The sequence below is a fragment of the Oreochromis aureus genome, linkage group 15 (genome assembly GCF_013358895.1).
Source record: "Oreochromis aureus strain Israel breed Guangdong linkage group 15, ZZ_aureus, whole genome shotgun sequence".
Lineage (NCBI taxonomy): Eukaryota > Metazoa > Chordata > Actinopteri > Cichliformes > Cichlidae > Oreochromis > Oreochromis aureus.
This window is the reverse complement of record NC_052956.1, coordinates 8,610,276-8,630,638: the sequence shown is the minus strand read 5'-3', so window position 1 is coordinate 8,630,638 and position 20,363 is coordinate 8,610,276. Positions and strand designations below refer to the sequence as shown.

Here is a 20,363-nt window from a genome sequence, read left to right as displayed (position 1 = left end):
ATTTTCTGTGGGGAAACTGCAGTGGCCGCTATTGGACTTGCCAAAAATGTTAGAACAATTCAAGCTGAAGTAGAGTGAGCGTTTGAAAGTTAAAAATAGTTCCTAACTATACAGTATTGCCTTTAATACATAACTTAAGGTCTTCAAAATATCTTAAGGAAAAAAGAAATAGATTGCCTTGTGTCAACAGGTGAACAGATGTTTGAAACTTAAACAGTTCTAAACTGACAGCATCAAAGCTATTCATTTCTGCAGGTCCATTAATTCATTGTGATTCACAGTATGGCTGCTAAGCTATGTTTTAAAAGCTTTTAATAATGCCATCTATTCCAGCAAAGTACTTGTCTTAAGGAAGTGCATGAGGTCTTTACAACAGTCTAATATTAACACAAATCCAAGCCAATAACAAGATAAAAATGCTCCTAGCGCTGCAATCGCTGTTTTAATTATAACTCTGGTGTATACACGCCTTTCTACTTATTAGACTATTATCCTGTTTGTGACATGACCACCCTGTTTATCAGACTGCACACAGTGTCTTCTTTTCATGTAGTTTTGTGATGTAATTTCCTATCAGAGAACCTCAGATCCTGTAATAATTTACCCAAATGTCAATATGTGTTTAACCTGCTGTCCTTTCAAACTCCAGTATTCTCTAACATTAGTTTCAAATTCTGCCATTGACAAAGTTTGGAAATAGAAGATTGCCAAGACTCAGTTCAATTCATTTTGCCAGTTAGTACTTTCACGTTATTCACAGCCTCTGGTTGTGCTGGCTACAACCCATTTTTTTCCTCAAACAGTCCCTATAAGGACATTTTCACTGCATGTAAGCTTTTAACAGATGAACCAAGTACTTCCCTCTGAGGACTGTTTTATTTCTTGCCAGGACTGAGGCAATAAGACTTTGTAACAAATAATATAAAACTGAATAGACAAACAAATGTATCTATTTTTTTCTATCACTTTATTCCCACACATCCTACTGAAGATGCTAAACTCTGGTTCTGAAGTATAAAGAAATGAATGGAGAGTGTTATAGAAATACACACATGCATTTTAAAGGAATCAACCTACTATGTGACTTCATTTTATGCAATATATGAAAAAATAGAGTATATATAGCATAGAATTTGGCCACAAGTCTAAGAGCAAACACAAACCAAGCAAAGCTGAAATATTTGGCCAGTCATCCACCCATTTTCTTAGCTGTCACCAGTCTGTTGCAAAACTAATCCAGAGAGACGGAAAACCATTCTCACAAACACACCTACAGTCAATTTACAATCAACAGTTAACTTAACATGCATGTCTTTAAACTGTGGGAGAAGACCAGAGTACCTCTAGAGAGGACGTAAAGGAATCGGAAGAACATGCAACTTCAAGATTCAAATCCATAAGTTTCTTGCTGTGAGGGGACAATGCTAACCTTTGCTAACCACTTTGGATTTTTCTGTCATTTGTCTGGCCACCCACCCAAGGTGGCCAGACAAATGACAAAAGTTCATTCACAGTATATCATAGGATATACAAAAATAAGTCAGTGTGGAAAAGCTCACTGTAGCATCCACAAGTGCCGGTTAAAGCACCGCCATGCAAAGAAGAAGTCATCTATGAACAGTCTTTTCTGGGTCAAAGCTCAATTAAAATAGACTGAGGCAAAGTGGAACATTGGTCTTTGGTCAAAGGAATCAAATTTTGAAATTATTTTTGGAAAACATGGACAACACATCCTCCAGACTAAAGAACAGAGGGACCATCCAGCTTGTTATGAACATTTAGTTTAAAAGCCCGCATCCCTGATGGTACAGGGTGCATTAGAGCCTATGGAATTGGCAGCTTGCATTGGAAACTCACCATCCGTGCAGTGAAAAGTAAATGCTAGGTTTTAGAGCAACATATGCTCCCATCTAGACAATGTCTTTTTCAGGTAAGGATATGCCAGCAAAACACTGCTAAACGGCATACTGCAGTTATTACAACGGCATGGCTTCACTGCAGAAGAGTCCACATGCTGAACTATCTGTCACTACCTGAAAACATTTGAAACACACCATGAAATGAAAACTATAAAAGATGACTTGTGACTGTCGAGCAGCTATAATCCTATCAGACAAGAATGGGACAACTACTCATCTCCTCTTATTGCTCAATAGTTGCTCACGCCTCAACAAAGCAGATAGGGCCATTTTAACACTGTGTAGGATCCCCTCTTCTTTGAACAAAAGTATGTAAATGGCAACACATTGGAAACAAACCATCAACTTTCTTCTCAATATTTTTCATTTTCCTTATTAAAATGTTGTTTTCTATTAGGAAAGCAAATATGAAGGAAAAGTAAGGAATAAATTGAGAAACATAGGCTGGAAAAAAGAGGAAGTTAAGATGATGTGACGCATATTGCTCTGTGTGACAACAGATAACAAAATCAGCCAAAATCAACTAAAATGCTGAATGGACAAATTAATTAGGAAATAGCAAGTAAAGAGTAATACAGCCTGCATGTACATGAACACAGTGTTCTTAGAAATCAACAAAACATTTCATCGAAAGGTCATTTTAAACGTCATCAATTTCTTATTAATCTGACTAATGAAAGTAATATATGCTTTTAGTATTTACAACTAAAAGAGGAACAGATTTATAAGACTGACTGAGACTCAGAGTTTCACAACAGGAAGTGCTTTGCATACCCAATCCCAGATGAGAACGCCTTGAATAATAAAATACAGGACAAGAACTGGATCTGAATAGTTTAGTGAAGGGACAAACTTCAGCAAGTTGAGATCTGGTACCTCAAACCAGAGTTATTCTTCATTATACTGATGAACAAAACCTACACTAATCTATTTTAAAGGTAAGAACATTATTTGCAAAATATATTCCAAATAGCTTATTTAAAGTTTAAAGTTTGGTTCATCTAACATAACAAAAGACTTCTTTCTTATTCTTATATGTTAGATGTACAGAGAGGAGAATAGAGATATCCTGCACAATAATCCAGGTCCAGAATATATATGAAAACTGAAATTCCACTAACATGTGTAAACGTTATTGTGATACTAAAACAACTACAATTAAGATGTATATTCAAGACAAATATCTGAAGTCAGCTGTTCTCTTGAGGGCTTCCTAAGAGAATCTGTGATATAGATTTTTATTTTAATTTTTTTAAAGGTTGTTTGCACATGAGTTCATCCTGCTTAGTGGAATTAAATAAAAGGATTGTTGCAACATGTACAAATGAAAGATGAAAGCACTGCTGTGAATGATAACCAGAGGTGGGGGGAGGCAGGTGAAGAGGGTGGTCAGTGGTCAAGTTCACCAATCGATATTTCACAAAAATCGCCCCTGTGATCTCTATTTCCCAATTATCTATGTTGCGTGCAAAAATAATTCTTACTGTTATAACTCTTTTCCAGCATAATGTTAAATTGTTGTTTCTCTTTCTGCTCAATTTCACACCTGTTTTTGTTTTAAATATTAATGTAGGCTTTGTGTAAAAAACAAAATCCCCTCTCATCATCTCCCCTTTAATGATTGATCAAAATGTCAACATGGATCCAGTTTGCAGTCCAAGTCTAGGTGGTCCCTTTTGATTCATAACAATTACTGGATATGTTCATGGGGCTTTTATCCTTGGGGTATTTCAAACATGAGCAAGTTAGTGTAAATTTTGATTTCATTTTAACAGTGTTCTAGACTTTGTGAATTTAAAAGGTAAGAGGACTGTATGATCACCTTTTGGATAAAAACAAAAAGGCTTAAAAAAGCTTTTCTAAACACAGCAGGAGAGGTAAAGCCGCTGTTTTAATTTTACAAAAATATTTTACAGCATTTGATCAACACTGAAGACCAAATATGATCCTCATCTCGGATGAAAAACGACATTTTGTTTTTTACTTGTCTCTTGGTGAGTTACTGGAGGTTTTTTCTCAGTCTGACTTCTTGTGTTTTTTCTTGAGCGGACACAGTTTGATTGCTTGTTAACATCATAAGTGAGCAATGGGAGTTTCAGTGTCTGCACTGAAATACTCTTGGATGACTGAAAGTGTTAAATATGCTTTACTGGATCAATTAGAAAATATTCTAGACTGTCTTATGTTCCATATTTATAATTTATTTAACATATTATAGCTATGACTGCAGTATAAGCTGGTAACTGAAGAGTATGTCTAAATTTACATATCAGGCCTGTGAGGCTTAATCACATCATTTTGCTATTTCTGCTGCAGGCCTCTTGAGTTTTCTACAGTTTACCGGTCAGTAAGTAACACATGAATATTAATATTATTTTTTTTGTAATGGCTTTATGGGCGAGGCTACACATTGTGCATCCTTTATGGTTTTGTTTTTCTCATATCCAGAATGTGAGAAAATTAGGCTGGTCGGACCTTCACGTTGCTCTGGTAGAGTGGAGATCTTCTACCAAGACAGTTGGGGAACTGTCTGTGATGATCAGTGGAGCATTGCCAATGCTGAGGTGGTGTGTCGAGAGCTAAGCTGTGGGACAGCTATGGAGGCCAAAAAAGGTGCTTTCTTTGGACAGGGAAAGGATGAGATCTGGTTGGATGACGTACAGTGTGTTGGACATGAGTCTTCCATCCTTAAGTGTCAACACAGACCATTTGGGCAAAATAACTGTGGCCATAGTGAAGATGCAGGAGTGGTCTGTTCAGGTAAGCCTTTATCAAATAGCACATTTTCTCAAAGAAGATGTTTGTGTATTTTTTTTCCTTATACACATGTATTAAGACCTTTGCCAGTCTTACTTTAGGTTCAAATATAATATTGTTTTGATGAGTGCAACATGTTTACATATGATTTTTTAAGGATTAAACAAGCAACACATGAAATGTTACACTAGCTGAGAAGGTGGATTTTGTCATTCTCAGACAGTCTGGCTGTTTCTACTATTCTCTGATTTTTCTGCTAAGCTAAGCAAGCACTGTACTAACCATTATCATTACCACTGACAGCAGTCACGCAGAATTCCTTCATATGAGCGAGGTGTCAGCTCAGCAAAACCCCCAACTGTCCCGCTCCATGAAATGTGGAACTGTAGTTGAAATTGAGAAATACTGCACAACTAAAAAAACCAGCTAACACAGCACTTATGTTAGGTTGTGGCATTATTGTATCTCCTGTTTTAAGTTCCTCTGTGATTGCTGCTTGTTGCAGCAGTACAACAGCAAGGTCAGCGCACTGATCTAAATATGAAGTCCAAAGTTCATGAGTATTTTTTGTTTGTTTGTTTGTTTTGAAAAGCAGGATTGATTATTAAAACTCTGCTTCACTGTTTAACCAGCTAGCCTCATGCGCAAAACAAAAATATAACTGATAGAACTGAATTTTATATATTGCTGTAGAAACCATTATAACCTATATAAATTGTAACATGCAATCATGTGTTCATGTGTTTGGTATTGAAATACAGACAGCTATCTGTGTATATTAAAGAGAAGATCCACTTATTTGAACAAAAATATGAGTAAAGATTTTATCACACAATCACAAACATTCATTTTTAGTCTTTTGTTCTTGCCATGCCCAACTACCCTGCTTTAAAGAGGTAATAGTGTTTTCCTCCACTTTTTTGGACTATTGAAGTAGTTCACGCCAGGAATTTGATATTTATTAGATTTATTATGTGTTGATACTTGCTATAAAGATTTAAAGGTTGTGAAGGCCTACATTTAAAGCATATTTTACAATCAGTGATGCTGTGTGTATATATATATACACTGCAGTGTACAATGTAACATGTACAATATATGCATTCATATACGCAAGACTATAATAATGTATAATACTAATAGTACTAATAATAACATATACATTAATATACACAAAATATATGTTTCTAATCTTTATTACTTAATGTCTAGTGAAAGTGTCAAATGAAAAGAGGTAAATTAACAATTTGGCTTACTGGGAAGTACACGTATACCTGTTACTGATCACTGATTACTAAGTAAATCATCTTAAACAAACAAGATAAACCTGTCTGATGGTGATAGGTGACTCCAGTTTTGATTCTGGCCTTAACCAGCCAGCTCCTGGCCAAGAAGTCTTTAAAATTAGCAAGCTAACTTACCAAGAAAACTTCCATCCATCCATCCATGTTATTTAATACCGACTTACCTCTTAGTTTTATACTTAAGAGATATTTGTTGATTTTATTACATTTTTTTTAAAATATAATTTTTATTTTTTATTTTTTATTTTTATTTTATTAACCATTTACAGAACATGTGCGGTTTACAAATGGAACCACTCGTTGTAATGGCAGAGCTGAAGTCTACAATGAAGGTCAGTGGAAAAAAGTTTGCAATGACTGGGGCAAAGAAGCAGCTCAGGTGGTGTGCCGAGAGGCCGGCTGCGGTGATCCTCTCGCTCAGACCGAAACACCCTATTTTGGAGAAGCACGTGACCTCACCGCAGTCAAAACCATCTGCTCTGGAAATGAGACCTCTGTCTCACAGTGCTCAGTTCTAAAAGTCAATGAAAGTTGCGATGATGCTACTGTTGTCTGTGGAAGTAAGTCACACATGTGCCCACAAAACTATCAGTAATTTGTTGTAAACGGACACTGTTAGACTGTCCCCTTTCTGAATAAACTTACCTTACCTACACTTTTTTTTAACCCAACAGACAGTCAACCCATTCGGCTTGTGAATGGGACTAATCGCTGCTCTGGTAGAGTGGAAATTTACTATAGTTCACAATGGGGAACAGTCTGCGATGACAGATGGGGGATGCAAGAAGCAACTGTGGCATGTCGAGAGATGAACTGTGGGAATGCTCTCGCAGTCAAGTACAAGGCTTACTTTGGGAGAGGCCAGGAACAGGTTTGGTTGGATGATATTGAGTGCACTGGTCATGAGATGTCCCTTGCTCAATGTCCTCACAGAGGTTTTGGTGAACATGACTGTGACCACAGTGAAGATGCTGGTCTCGTGTGCTCAGGTAACGCAGGCTCCATTCTGTTTGTTGCTCAAAACTGAGTTTTAAAGAAATTCTTAACAACACCAAATTTTGCTTTGCAGAAACAGTCAGATTGATTAACGGGACTGACGGTTGTTCTGGCAGACTGGAAGTTTTCCACGATGGCCGATGGGGGAAAGTTTGTAATAATAACTGGGGCCTTAAAGAAGCTACAGTTGTGTGTAAGGAGCTCAACTGTGGAGTGCCAGTAAAATCCCAAAACAACGTCTTTTTTGGTGACAGTTCACTGCGAGGGTTCACAAGTAGATGCACTGGTAATGTGAGCTCTATCAGCCAATGTCAACTGCAAGAACACATGGGATCATGTGCAGGTGTTTCTCTCGCATGTGCAGGTAAGAGACTAAAGATACAGATAAATTGTGCCACTATTTTCCAGGGATAGCAAACGTCATGTTTGATTATTTAAGAAGAATAGCTTATGTTCATTATCTTTTTTACTAGTTGTTTACTAGTAAATTAAATTAAAGGTTCAAGGCGCATCAGAAATATTAAATCTACCAACCCAGTGGTAGACACTGACAAGTTAAAGATAACATAATGGTTTCCAGTTATGCATTTAATAATTTATAAAGGCAAAAGTCATTTGTATTATAAGAAAATATTGAGTGAATAAGAATAGTAGGGAACAGTATAAATGGTGGATACAAAGTTATACTTTGTATCCACCTGGGCCACATCCATGTTACATCAAAGTTGTAGGAATTGCTCAGCGATGAAGTTCATGCCATGAAGCTCCTAGCACACAGTTGTTGTGCTGACTTTAACACTAGAGGTCTGGAACAGTTATTAAGTCAGCAGAACACATTAAACTATCCTACGACACTATCCTAGCTAATATAACCCTTGGGGTTCATGTGTGGACACTCGGCAAACCTACACAGCCCACAGTGGGCTGCCTAAATGGGACCACACTGTGGTCCGAACATGTGTCATGTCTCCTCCCATGCCCAAACCAGGAATATTTGCCTTTTAGCAAAACATATAAACCACTACCCTTTGGAGTCACTTGCTCTCAAAGAGAAAAAAGTTCAGATCCTATCAAACAAGTTTGTCTGTCTGTATAAACACATCTAGAGTGAAAAGAAGTGCGTGAAGAAGAAATGCTCAATGCATTATGGGCAACTTCCAGCAGCCCAGCTCTACTGCAACATAACTAGAGAGCATTTAGGCTTACCTGATCTAGCCATAACTATAACTTTTAACAAAATAGGAAAGCTTTTAGTCCAATCTTAAAAACAGATCGGGTGTCTGTCTCCTGAATCCAAACTGGGAGCTGGTTCCACAGGAGAAAGGGGGCAGAAAGCTGAAGACTCTGCCTCCCATTCTACTTTTAAATATCCTAGGAATCACAAATAAGCCAGTAGTCTGAATGTGAAGTGCTTTATTGGGCTAGTATAGTACTATGAGGTCTTTAAAATAAGAAGGTCCCTCATCATTCAAAATTAATTATGAGCCTGTTATTTACAATATGCATGTAACTGCATTTAGCTTAATAGAATCTATTTGAAAGTTTGTAATATTTATTGCTAATGCCTTAATGTGTGCCCTCAGGTCAACCACCACTAAGGCTTGTGAACGGCACTGACCGATGCTCTGGCCGAGTGGAGATTATGCATGACGGCCAGTGGGGAACAGTGTGTGATGATGAATGGGACTTCAGAGATGCTGAGGTGGTGTGCAGAGCCATGGACTGTGGAACACCTCAGACAGCCAAATCCAGTGCCTTCTTTGGTGAAGGCCAAGGAATGATCTGGCTTGATGATGTCAACTGTCTGGGTAATGAGACGTCCCTTGTGCACTGCAGACGTCCCTCCTTTGGAGAAAATAACTGTGGTCATGGTGAAGATGCAGGAGTGATTTGTTCAGGTACAAACTGTTGATGTGTCATTTCATACAATGCCTTTTTTTTAACTTTTAGATGTTACTTTGTTTTGTTGTTGTTGTTGTTGTTGTTTTCTGATTAGCATTTTATTATAAATTATACTGTAGTTATTTCTACAAAACTAATAAGAATATCACACGGATTTCAATTAATTCACTTTTTCTTTCATATGAACACCAGCTTATTGCTGATTTTCTCCTCTTTGCTTTGTAGCTACCATTCGACTAATCAATGGGACTGACACATGCTCAGGAAGGGTGGAGGTCCACCGTGGTGAACACTGGTCACCAGCATTTAATGTCAACTGGGGGAGGAATGAAGCTACAGTGGTGTGCAGAGAGATGAATTGTGGAGATCCTGTCAAGATGTCAGGGTCATTTGGTCAAGGTGGAGATCTGAGAGGGTACGAGATCCATTGTAATGGCAGAGAGACTTCTCTCACACAGTGCTCATTTAGAGACTATAGCAGATCTGCCACGAACCGTGTTGAAGAAGCCTCTGTGGTATGCTCAGGTAAGACTTTATGTCAAATTAAATTAGAGTTTCAAAAAGTAAGTGAATCAATGATAGCCTTCTTAAAAAATATTAAATATCAGTGGTTCCAATTAACGTGTTGATGCATCTGGTACCAATACCAAAAACATGGTCGCTATGTTCAGACATGTGAGCTATGCCTGAGCATGTACTCTAAGAAGGTCACTAGGATCAGGCAAGCCAAAGTACACACAGATGTATAAGCACACAAAATAATTAGCCTGCAACTTTTTAAAGCAACAATGAAATACATAGTTATCTCATCTGTTCAGATGATTAACCTCCTCTTCAAACAGCAGGTATGAGTATCATGAATTCAGATGCACAGACACTGAAACTTAACAAAGGCTAAGACAATGTAAACAGGATCTAGTCTTTCTGTTTCTGACCTGGCCCCTAAGTTGGATTTCACGTACATAAATTTAAAAACTCTGATTTCCAGGTAATGTGAGATTAACCGGTGGATCCACTCGTTGTGATGGAAGAGTAGAATATTTTGATAAAAAACAGTGGGGGACTGTGTGTGCTGAATCCTGGGACATGAATGATGCAACAGTGGTGTGCAAACAGTTGGATTGTGGGAGGCCCCATAAGCTTACTCAGCTTGGCCCTGGAACAGGACAGACCTGGACGGATCAAATCGAATGCAATGGAAGAGAGTCTACATTGACTCAGTGTCCACAAAGACCATATCCAGACAGGACTTGCAACAACACTGTAGTAGCTGGTGTTTCCTGCACAGGTAAGAAAAAAGCATACAATAAAGGCTGTGAAACTATGTGAAATATCAATAAAAACAGAATTCGGTAATGTGAGAATCTTATAAATCCATGATTGATTCACAATAGAACCTAGAAAAAAACAAAATTTGACATTCTTCTTGGAAAAAATGGAACCCACAAAAATAAAAAGGTGAGAGGCCATACGGCTTGTTGTCAGTGTTCAGTTCAAAAGCCTGCATCTCTAAACGTATACGGGTGCGCTGATGACTATGAAATTAGCAGCTTACAATCTGGAAAGAACCAAAATGCTGCATATAGGTTTTAGAGCGTTTCCATGCAAGATGATGCTTAATTCTGGGAACGCTTTGAGCAGTTAGAAATATAGCAAATATTTTTCTTACATTTTGTCAGTTGAAACATTTGATATGTTTTCCATGGTTCTATTGTGAATAAAATATTTTTTTACTGAATTCTGTTTTCACTTAGATTTTAAACAGTGTCCCAACTTTTCAGGAATTGGATTTGTACAAAAAATGCCAGAATGTAATGTCAGCAGCTCTTCTGAATTTTAATAATGTACAATATATCACAAAATGCTGATTCTGTTCATCTGGATGTAGCATTTTCAGTGGGAGAAACATTTCATCACTCATCCAAGTGACTTCTTCAGTCTCAGCTGACTGCAGGTCTCCTCAGCCTTATGAACAGTACATGATGAGGTCCATTCCTTGATCATTAATATTTGATCAGTGGTTGTTGATCAGTGGTCATGACAATTTGCATTTTAATGATCAAAGAATTCACCTCGCTCATTGTTCATTCAGTGGTGCTGGTTTCAGTCATTGTGCAAATGTACTGTTTATAAGGTTGGGGAGACCTGCAGTGAGCTGAGACTGAAGAAGTCACTTGGATGAGTGACAAAATGTTTCTCCCTCTGAAAATGTTACAGCCAGATGAACAGAATAAACCTTTTGAGATTTACTTAGTTGGATGATTGAGCATCCATCAAGACAGTATACAGCATACCTGAACACATCACAGTTATTTTGTTGACTATTGTTCCACACCTGTGGCTACATTTTTGGTTTACTTGACTTCACAGGAAGCTTGGCTATCCGGGTGGCTAACAGTAACGATGAGTGCTCTGGAAGAGTGGAGGTCCGTCATGGCGACCAGTGGCACACAGTGTGTGACACGGACTGGACTCTAAGTAAAGCTCAAGTGCTGTGCGAGGCTCTGGAGTGTGGACGTGCCATGAATGCTCCTGGTGCTGCTTTTTACGGCCCAGGCAGTGGGCCAGTGGTGGAGGCTAGCTCTTCATGCTTTGATAATGTGACTTCTCTTCAGCAATGCTCGAGCAAAGGTTTTACAAGAGCAACCTGCGGGCATGAACATGATGCTGGTGTTCTCTGTGCAGGTAAAGACTTTTATCATTATGTGTTCAAAATTCTCCGATATTTTTTCCTAACATCAAAGACAGTAGAAAAGATGAATGCAGCGCCAAGTGCCACCAACTGGTTTGTGAAGTTTCATTATGGAGCCTTGAGATGAGTCGTTTTTCGTAGTCACCATCTTGGTGTTTTAAACTAGAGGTGATGAGAAAGAGGCAGTTTTAACTGGAAAACCACATGCTAATGACATAATTGTAACTAATGTAATTACCGAATTTAACCAAGTAATGTGTTACATTACCACGTTACTGGGAAATGTAATGTGATTACAGTTATTTTGAAACCCGTTAAATAAACAGCACTGCTTATCTTACTCTATAGATTAAAAAGCAAAATGTAAAACATATTAAAATGTTGTTTTTAATATTTAATTTTCAATCAAAGTCACTAATAAACTATATAATATAAGTAATATTATACTTCAGTATTTGTTATTAGTTGAAAAAGTCTGTATATGAGCTATATGATTCATGTACTAATACAAAAATATTGTTTTAAGGACTTTCCTTTGTACTTGTATTCACTCTTTCTGCTCTGTTATGCAGCACAAGTCCGGTTGGTGGGTGGCTCAGGTGAATGCTCCGGCAGAGTGGAGGTCTTCTATAAAGGACAGTGGGGAACTGTGTGTGATGACGATTGGGAAATGAGCGATGCTGATGTGGTATGCAGACAGCTTGGTTGCGGTCATGCTGTTTCAGCACCTACAAGTGCCCATTTTGGTAGAGGCACTGGTCCAATATGGCTGGATAACGTGGAATGCTCAGGCCAAGAGTCTGCACTTTCACACTGTTCACATCCTGGTTTTGGAGAAAATAACTGTGGGCATGGTGAAGATGCCAGCGTTATCTGCTTAGGTAAGAGGCATAGCTCATTTTGAACTAACAAATTATCTCAGTGCTTTTAAGAATACCGTGTTGTGTTATACAACATTAATTTTCTCTTTTAGGTGCTCTGCAGAAGCCTGAAATCACAATCAACCCTGGGGTAGAGGTAAACTGGGGTGACAAAGTTGAAATTACCTGCACGCTAGTAACAGAACACATGGGCGGGACATTTCTTCTGAAAAAAACCCAAGGGTCATTTCAAATGGAGAAATTCTCAGATCAATCATCTGCAACCTTTGTCTTCCCTAAAGTGGACTTTAGCCAAAAGGGTTCATACTACTGTGAATATCAAAAGAAAATGGCCAGTCAAATCATCTACTATCCTCAAGGAATTCCTGCTGACCTCTCTGTTGTAGGTCAGTGAATATCATGCACAGTTTTTGTATACTTGTTGGAAATTTGACTTTTTCTGATATATATATATATATATTTATATTGTTTGCAGTTAAACTGGAAAAACCCAGCATCTCCCTGGTGTCCCCCCATGCAATGGTGATCTACAGTCCCGACACAGTATCAGTCACTCAAGGCAGCACCTTCTCCGTCACTTGTTCTATTCATTCCATTTACTCTAAAGGTTTCTTCAGTTTGACAAATTTAAACACGAACAATACCAAAACAATGACAGGATTTGGCTACTCAGTCTTATACCTGGCCACTTTTGAGCTCCCTTCAGTAGATATTAAAGACCAAGGATCGTATACTTGTCGCTACAGCGTTAACGTCTCCGCAATGTCCTTCTCTTCTGCTCCTTCAAGGACCCTTTATATCTCCGTTACCTGTAAGATCTGAAATTGAAAACGATAAATATATATTACTTTATATATTGTTTATGCGCTTATTATGTCTAATTTTTGTGTTAACTCTTTTTATTCCTACAGCAACCTCATCTTCTTCAGTTGTCGCAGCTGTTGTGGGTGTGCTAGTATTATTGCTACTCCTCGTGGTTGTTATTTTCCTGGTCTGGAGAAGGAAGTGGGGGGTTTCTGGTAAGAAACAGTTTTTATAACTCCATTATCCTCTTTTTTATGATACATATTGTCTTTTTATAGTGCTCTAAACTATTTTGATGTTATCAATGGACAAATCTACTATGCATAATGTACAAGGTGGCACTTGTAGAGATGAACGTACTCATTATTATTTAGGTATTTTAAAGCAACTTTGGGGTCTTTGTTTTGATTTTATAAACACCAGCATTATTCTCTGGTAAATCCAGTGAAAATCTTTCAATTGAGCAGTGTTCAGTCATATCAAACTGGTCAAGGAACTACTTTACTACTTACCTTTTCAACTTTCTTTCAGAAAAATTCACAAAATTGTACTTCTGGGATTAATAACTCATAAAAAGTTATTATAATACCATACAATACCAACAATACCTTCAATTCTCTCAATCACATTTGTAAGGCAGAAAACTGTGAGAAGAGTATGCAAAGTTCAACACTGAAAAGACACAATACACACATAACTTTGCAATTTTTAACCTGTAAAATGTGCTTTTTTTCATAAAATAGCATGTTTTCTTCTTGAAATTTTACCACTTCTTGCTCAGCCTGGTTCTGCGAGCTATTAAATCATGGCGCATACTTAATGTTTCACACATTGCTTCTGCATTTTGGCTTACTTTTTGTGATTTAAATATCGACATGGTTTAACATGTCATATTTTGTAGTTCAGCTGAGGTTGTAGTTAGATCATTTTAAGATCTGCTAAAGACCGGATTATTTCCATTATGTCTTGATAAGTAAAACCTTGGAAGTAAAAGAGGGTGCTCTTTCTTTTTCACATGACTGTAAGTGGCAATATGTTGAATGTCTCACCTTCATAGTTAATAGTTTGTTGCTGAAATGCTGCGACTTATAAACACCGTGGTGTATCATGATACTGTAATACTGTCCATTTAGCTGCTAAAGATATTTATATTTACCGTACTTTCCAGACCAGTTGGTGTGATATGCATAACTCCTGAGAGTGAATTTACACTGAAACAACAGAATCTCAACCCAGTGCAGTGTTGCTCACAGTCTTCCTGAGGTGTAACTGAGCAACTGATTACACTGTTATCAACTTTATTTCTTTATAATGTCAGTGTTGAGCCTCAGCTGCACCTTGAATCAGTTCATTGGCTCACTCTAACGTTAAAGAAATGACTGCTAACGTTATGGTGATGTTTGCTCCATTTTCAGAAGTCATTGTTCAGTTTAGTAACAGATTTGGAGCAGCAATAAAACAAGAAATGGAGGACAAAACCACTGTAGCCCTTGATGAAAGGTAAGGGGAAAAATGAAACATGCATTTCAAACATGCACAAATATTTTGAATTTAAGAAAGTTTAAAAAATATATGATATGATATGATTATAATTGCCAATTTTGTGCTCTTTGTTCTCTCCTTCAGAGAGAGGAATAACCAACTGTATGAGCCATGCACTCCCAGCCCAGAACAGAGTAAAACTGATGCAGATACTGATAGCAATGCTGAGAGAGCACCCGAAGACCTGGCTGGAAAAGTGTGTTATGAGCTTGAACCTCTTGTTGTTTCATGATAACGTGTATGAAAACGTAACCTCAGTAATGTGGTTTTAGTAAATATAAAGAGGAGTATAACAGTAGGCTGAAAAACAGAACTTTAGTGAAATATTTGCAAAAAGTTTCATTTCTCTTTTTACATTTAAACCACATCCATAGTGATGTTGCAATGGCCTACTCTGAACCATAGTTTTCAACACAACAGCAAAGTGACTACCAAACTATTTCAGATCAGCAAAGTAAACACTTTCAGTCTGTGTAAAGTTGCTCTTTAGGACTGTTTAAGGATTGTCGGTTTTTAAATTCTTTTTTCAACAAATAATTCATAAATCTTCAGACTTTGTTTCATTAAACCTAAGCTGTTTCCAATCTTTTAAGAGAACTTTAAATGATTTGTTTAAAATAACATGTATGCTTATCATGTCAGAGTATTCCTCTTTTGCGCAAAAGTCTTTTTCATGTGTTTTTATTTGGTAATTTTTGTCTTCACTGGGTGATTCTCACACTTCAGGGTTCAAGGACCTTTACGAAGATGCCTATTATGAATATCTTGTTTGACTTTAACACTGACTATATTTCATGATTAATTTTTTCTGGTATAAGAATAAATATGTACTTCATATACAACATGGGTCATTTGTTATACACGGGCCATTTTGCACATCATAATTTAATTATCATAATCACAGATTAAATATATACTTTATAGAGGTCCTTCAAGTAATCCTGCTATCCAAGAGTATCAAAATGGACTATATCAATAGTGTATCATTTGGCGATAGTGGAAAAATATATAACTTAGATATTTCATATAATATAAATATATAATACTTGTACATAAGTTTTTAGGAAAATTCTCATCGTAATATAAAAATATCTCAGTAGACCTTCGGTCAAAATGCATTTGTAGATTAAATGAGCCCCGGCTCCGACAGTCTCGGTCGTTGTGTCCTTGGGCAAGACACTTCACCCGTTGCCTACTGGTGGTGGACAGAGGGCCCGGTGGCGCCAGTGTCCGGCAGCCTCGCCTCTGTCAGTGCGCCCCAGAGCAGCTTTGGCTACATGGTAGCTTGCCATCACCAGTGTGTGAATGTGTGTGTGAATGGGTGGATGACTGAATGTAGTGTAAAGCGCTTTGGGGTCCTTAGGGACTAAGTAAAGCGCTATACAAATACAGGCCATTTGCCATTTACCAAAAAGTACAATATATTTAGATTAACAAAATTAAAAGTGCCAAATGCATATCTTGATGCACAGTACCTTTGCACAATGACTGACCTCACAGCCCATTGCTCATTCAGTGGGCTAGTTACAGTCATTGTGCAAATGTACTGTTTATAAGGTTGTGGAGACCTGCAGTCAGCTGAGACTCAAGTCACTTGGATAAGTGATGAAATGTTTCTCCCACTGAAAACGCTACGGTATTTACTGGGATTTACTTATCTGGATGATTGAGCATGCATCAAGACATTTTGGATTTTAGTTTTTAAAGAACAGTTTTTTTATTGTGCAATTTTTTTTAATGGTGTTTATTCCTGTTTTCCTTCTCTGGGAATAACTTTTTCTGATTGGACCTGCTGAGTCTGTGCCCTGGGTTCTGATTCGCTTGCTCCCTCTTGTATTAAAGAACCTCCTGGTGTGACATTTAGGCCCACCAGCTTTAGTGTCTACATATACACTATACTGCCAAAAGTATTCAGTCACCTGTCCAAAACATTGAATTCAGGTGTTTCAAACACTTCCATGGCCACAGGTGAATAACATCAAGCACCTAGGCATGCACATTGCACCCAAGCTATACATCACCAAGTGAAATGCAAAGCGTTGGTTACAGTGGTTTAAAGCATGTCACCGTTGAACTCTAGAGCAGTGGAGATGTGTTCTCTGGAGTGACACTTCTCCATCTGGCAATCCAATGGACGAGTCTGGTTTGACATTTCCCAGGAGAATGGTACTTGTCAAATTGTGCAGAGTGTAAGTTTTTGTTGAGTGGTGTTGTTGGTCGTCTCCTTAGTTCCAGTGAAAGGAACTCCTAATGCTTCAGCAAACCAAGACATTTTTGGACAGTTTCATCCTCCCAACTCTGAGGAAATGGTTTGTGGATGGCCTCTTCCTGTTCCAACATGACTGCACACCAGTGCATAAAGCAAGGTCCATAAAGACATGGATGAGTAAGTATATGAAGTCAAAGGCTTCATATGTGTGTATAGTTTTCTAGTTGATTAACAGTTGTTTTGGGTAAACTCACCAGTGTCCTAGTGACAACCAAGGCGAACATGTATACAGAGCTAAATGAAATCCTGGCAACTTTTGTCTGTTATTTAGTGCTTTTACTTTACAAGTCAAAATTTGTCTGTAACACAGCTTACGCAGTGGTGTAAAAAGTACAATAGTTATCTGTGAACTTTGATGAAATGAAAGTGCCTGAGGAAATGTAGCAATGTGGTTATCTATCTATCTATGTGTGTGTATACATGTTTAGACATCTTTGTGAGGACAGGAAATTGGCATGTCACTATGCTTGTAGGGGGACAAAATGCCTGTCCCCACAAGTTTGAAGGCATTTTTAAGGCTCAAAATGTAGTTTTAGTGTCAGGGTTACAATTAGTTTATTGTTAGGTTTAGGCTAAGGGTTAGGGTAACACATTCATTCTTGATGGTTAGGGTTAGGGTAAGCGGCTAGGGAAAGCATTATGTCAAATAGATGTCCTCACTAAGATATGAAATAGAGTGTGTGTGTTTGTGTACTTGACTGGTTTCACAACTGAAGCAGACAGGCCACAACTCGAATTGCACTCAGTCCTGTAGGTGTGTCCTTGCAGACAGGTAAGAGTTGTCCAAACCTGCTTACTTTGTGTGTGGTTGCACCAGCAGTGCATACCTGCATATCTAGCACAGGATCACTCTGTGACTTTCCACTTCTCTCTGCGCTTCTGTCATTCCCACTCTGTCATTCTGTGTTTTTCTTTATTGGACTATTCCTGTTAATATAGCAGAAATGCCAGTCAAAGTGTTTTTTACAAGTGTGAGTGGTTCTACACAGGTACAGTACACAATCTTACTTGTCTTGTTCTTTTATTTCTAGCCAGTGATTAATATATATTACTGATATTATGCAAAATATTGTAAGTATTTTTTTACTTTTATAGACGATGTAACTGCTCTCTATGCACAACTCAGCAACTTTTATTATAAAAGAAAACTTTTTTAACAAGTCACACAGCTAATAGTCTTGATAACCGATTAAATATGCCTTTTCCAGACTAAGAAGAACCAAGATAGAATCTTTTCTATCTTATCCGCCAAGAAGATCCCCTTTCAAACTGTGGACATTTCTCAGAGTTCTGATGATAAGGATTTAATGAGGCAGGGAGCAGGAGATCCGACGGCGCTCCCTCCACAAATATTCAATGGAGACGTCTACTGTGGAGTAAGTCACACAGAATAACTTGTGAATAATAATAAGCTGAACCTGCGGTTCAAAACTTAAAATTATGATCAGGTGTGTTTTATTTACACGCTTGCTGATGTCGTCACACAAAAAAAGAAAAGAAAACCATGTGGTTAGTCTAAGGCGTGGACACAGTTTTAAAATCAATATTTACACTGTATGCTAACTACTGGTTGTTCACACAGTTAAGCCAGGGGACAGAAATACATGCAGAAATGCATACATACCAATACTTTGACTTGTACACTCCCTATTCACTCAAGCACTCATCAGATTTCAGCCTTCCAGTTAGACTTTGTGAGACAAACTATTTGCGTGCAGAGTATTCATTTAATCCTTCCAACTTACAAATGGTATCTATACAGTTATATCAGAAGACTGAAAGATAGGAGGAAAGAACCTGATTGGCAGCTTTTGGTACAGACATTTATGTACCCACAAGTAATGAAGCATGTTAGTGTTTCGCCACAGCAAAACTTTAGTTTGTGTAATACTTTAGTTAATGACCAAATATCTCCAAAACAATGAAACCTTTTAACTTCACTATAGCCTGTGTTCAATTCACTTTTGCTAACAGGTAAACACTACAAGCATGCAAACAATGAATATTGCCAAAAATACCTTAACCCTGTAAGACCCAACCCATCAAAAAATAGCCAGAAAATTATGATTTTTTGGAATTGAGACGTTTATTAACCCTTATAACCAGACAAAACATTTTTGCTATATCATGTTGTGTATGATATATTTTTATTATATATTTATTATATATTTATTGTATATTTTTTGTATCGCATTTGATGCATTGGGTGTTTGGGGCAATGTTTTGTTAACAACAATGTTACTTTTAGACAAAATAAAGAGTTTTGTCCATAACATTTTGAAATTATGGCAAGTGTTGATCATGTTGATGAGATAGAGGTCACAGAAGCTCATGAATCAAATATGATACCAAGGGCATTATAGGGTTAAAGCTCAAAAAATGCTGTGGAGTGTACAAAGACAGCGTCAGAAAGAGGTGTGAGACAGCCCCGATAGTCTTTCCCAAAGATATTAATTATTTGAGAGCAGTAAGCCAATCAGCCACAGCAGAAGCTGTTTTAAGATTTCAACTTTTTCCTGCCACAAGGCAACTTAATATTGTTCGTTTTTCTTAGACTCTTTGATCTGCCAGTTTTTTCTTTTTTATTATCTATAGCAAGAACAATTTAACTGAAAGAACTGGGCTATAAAGGAATGGAACTCATTGCAAAGAAAGATAAAACAATAAACCCTTATTGGATTAAAAAAGATTAAACTATTATCTGTTTGCCATGGCCTAAAGTCACATTCTGATCAAATGAACTGGGTTATTGTGTGTGTGTGTGTTTTTATATTTTGCTGTCACAATGCGTACCCAACAGTAGGGAGCTGTTTTGTTTGTTCATGTGCAGTTGAATTTCTGGCTTGTTGTGTTGTATGTCATATTGGACAAATGTACAGTACACAGTGCAATACTTTTTAAATAGGTTAAGAATACCTTTGTACTAATAGTGTTTTCACTCTGTGTTTCTCTGTATCCATCATGCATGTCTTCTCTTTTATAGGACATCAATGCATTTGACAATGCAATAGAAATGGAACAACTGGAGGACTTCCTTAAGCTCTGAAAGGAACAGTGATGCTCAACTACATTGCCATAACCAACTAAATCTGTTAAAGAGGTGTTTTTTGTTCTTCAAATCATGTATCATGTATTCAAATTTCATCAGAGCTAGTTATAGAAAATGCCATTTTGTTTTTGTTTTGTTTTTTTTAAATAAAAAATGCTCAGAATAGAATTGCAAATGGCCTTCAGTGACATTTTTATTTGTGAAGTTTATGTGGGACCACATCCTCTGTCCTCTTCGTGTAACACCTT

The 20,363-nt window shown here is 37.5% G+C and overlaps 2 protein-coding genes across 4 annotated transcripts; both read left to right on the top strand.

The window, feature by feature from the left end:
- Positions 1 to 2,733: 2,733 nt before the first annotated feature.
- LOC116309535 (deleted in malignant brain tumors 1 protein-like) lies at positions 2,734 to 15,639 on the top strand. 3 transcript variants are annotated; one of them, XM_031726169.2, is made up of 17 exons: positions 2,734 to 2,857; positions 3,836 to 3,913; positions 4,236 to 4,262; positions 4,368 to 4,679; positions 6,250 to 6,540; positions 6,655 to 6,969; positions 7,050 to 7,340; positions 8,560 to 8,874; positions 9,104 to 9,403; positions 9,867 to 10,166; positions 11,249 to 11,563; positions 12,143 to 12,451; positions 12,544 to 12,837; positions 12,927 to 13,262; positions 13,363 to 13,470; positions 14,671 to 14,755; positions 14,882 to 15,639. In XM_031726169.2, exons 2-17 carry the CDS (start codon positions 3,862 to 3,864, stop codon positions 15,027 to 15,029), a joined length of 3,798 nt encoding a protein of 1,265 aa, XP_031582029.2. In that variant the 5' UTR covers positions 2,734 to 2,857; positions 3,836 to 3,861; the 3' UTR covers positions 15,030 to 15,639. The 3 variants fall into 3 exon arrangements, with proteins under 3 accessions (XP_031582029.2, XP_039454805.1, XP_031582028.2); XM_039598871.1 differs by lacking the exon at positions 2,734 to 2,857 and adding an exon at positions 3,549 to 3,663; XM_031726168.2 differs by lacking the exon at positions 2,734 to 2,857 and adding an exon at positions 3,593 to 3,720.
- A 2,223-nt stretch (positions 15,640 to 17,862) lies between these two features.
- On the top strand, positions 17,863 to 20,290 carry zgc:153284 (uncharacterized protein LOC751696 homolog). The gene is made up of 3 exons (XM_031726248.2): positions 17,863 to 18,055; positions 18,275 to 18,442; positions 20,050 to 20,290. The coding sequence occupies exons 1-3, from the start codon at positions 18,011 to 18,013 to the stop codon at positions 20,110 to 20,112; spliced, it is 276 nt and encodes a 91-aa protein (XP_031582108.1). The 5' UTR covers positions 17,863 to 18,010; the 3' UTR covers positions 20,113 to 20,290.
- The last annotated feature ends 73 nt before the right edge of the window (positions 20,291 to 20,363 follow it).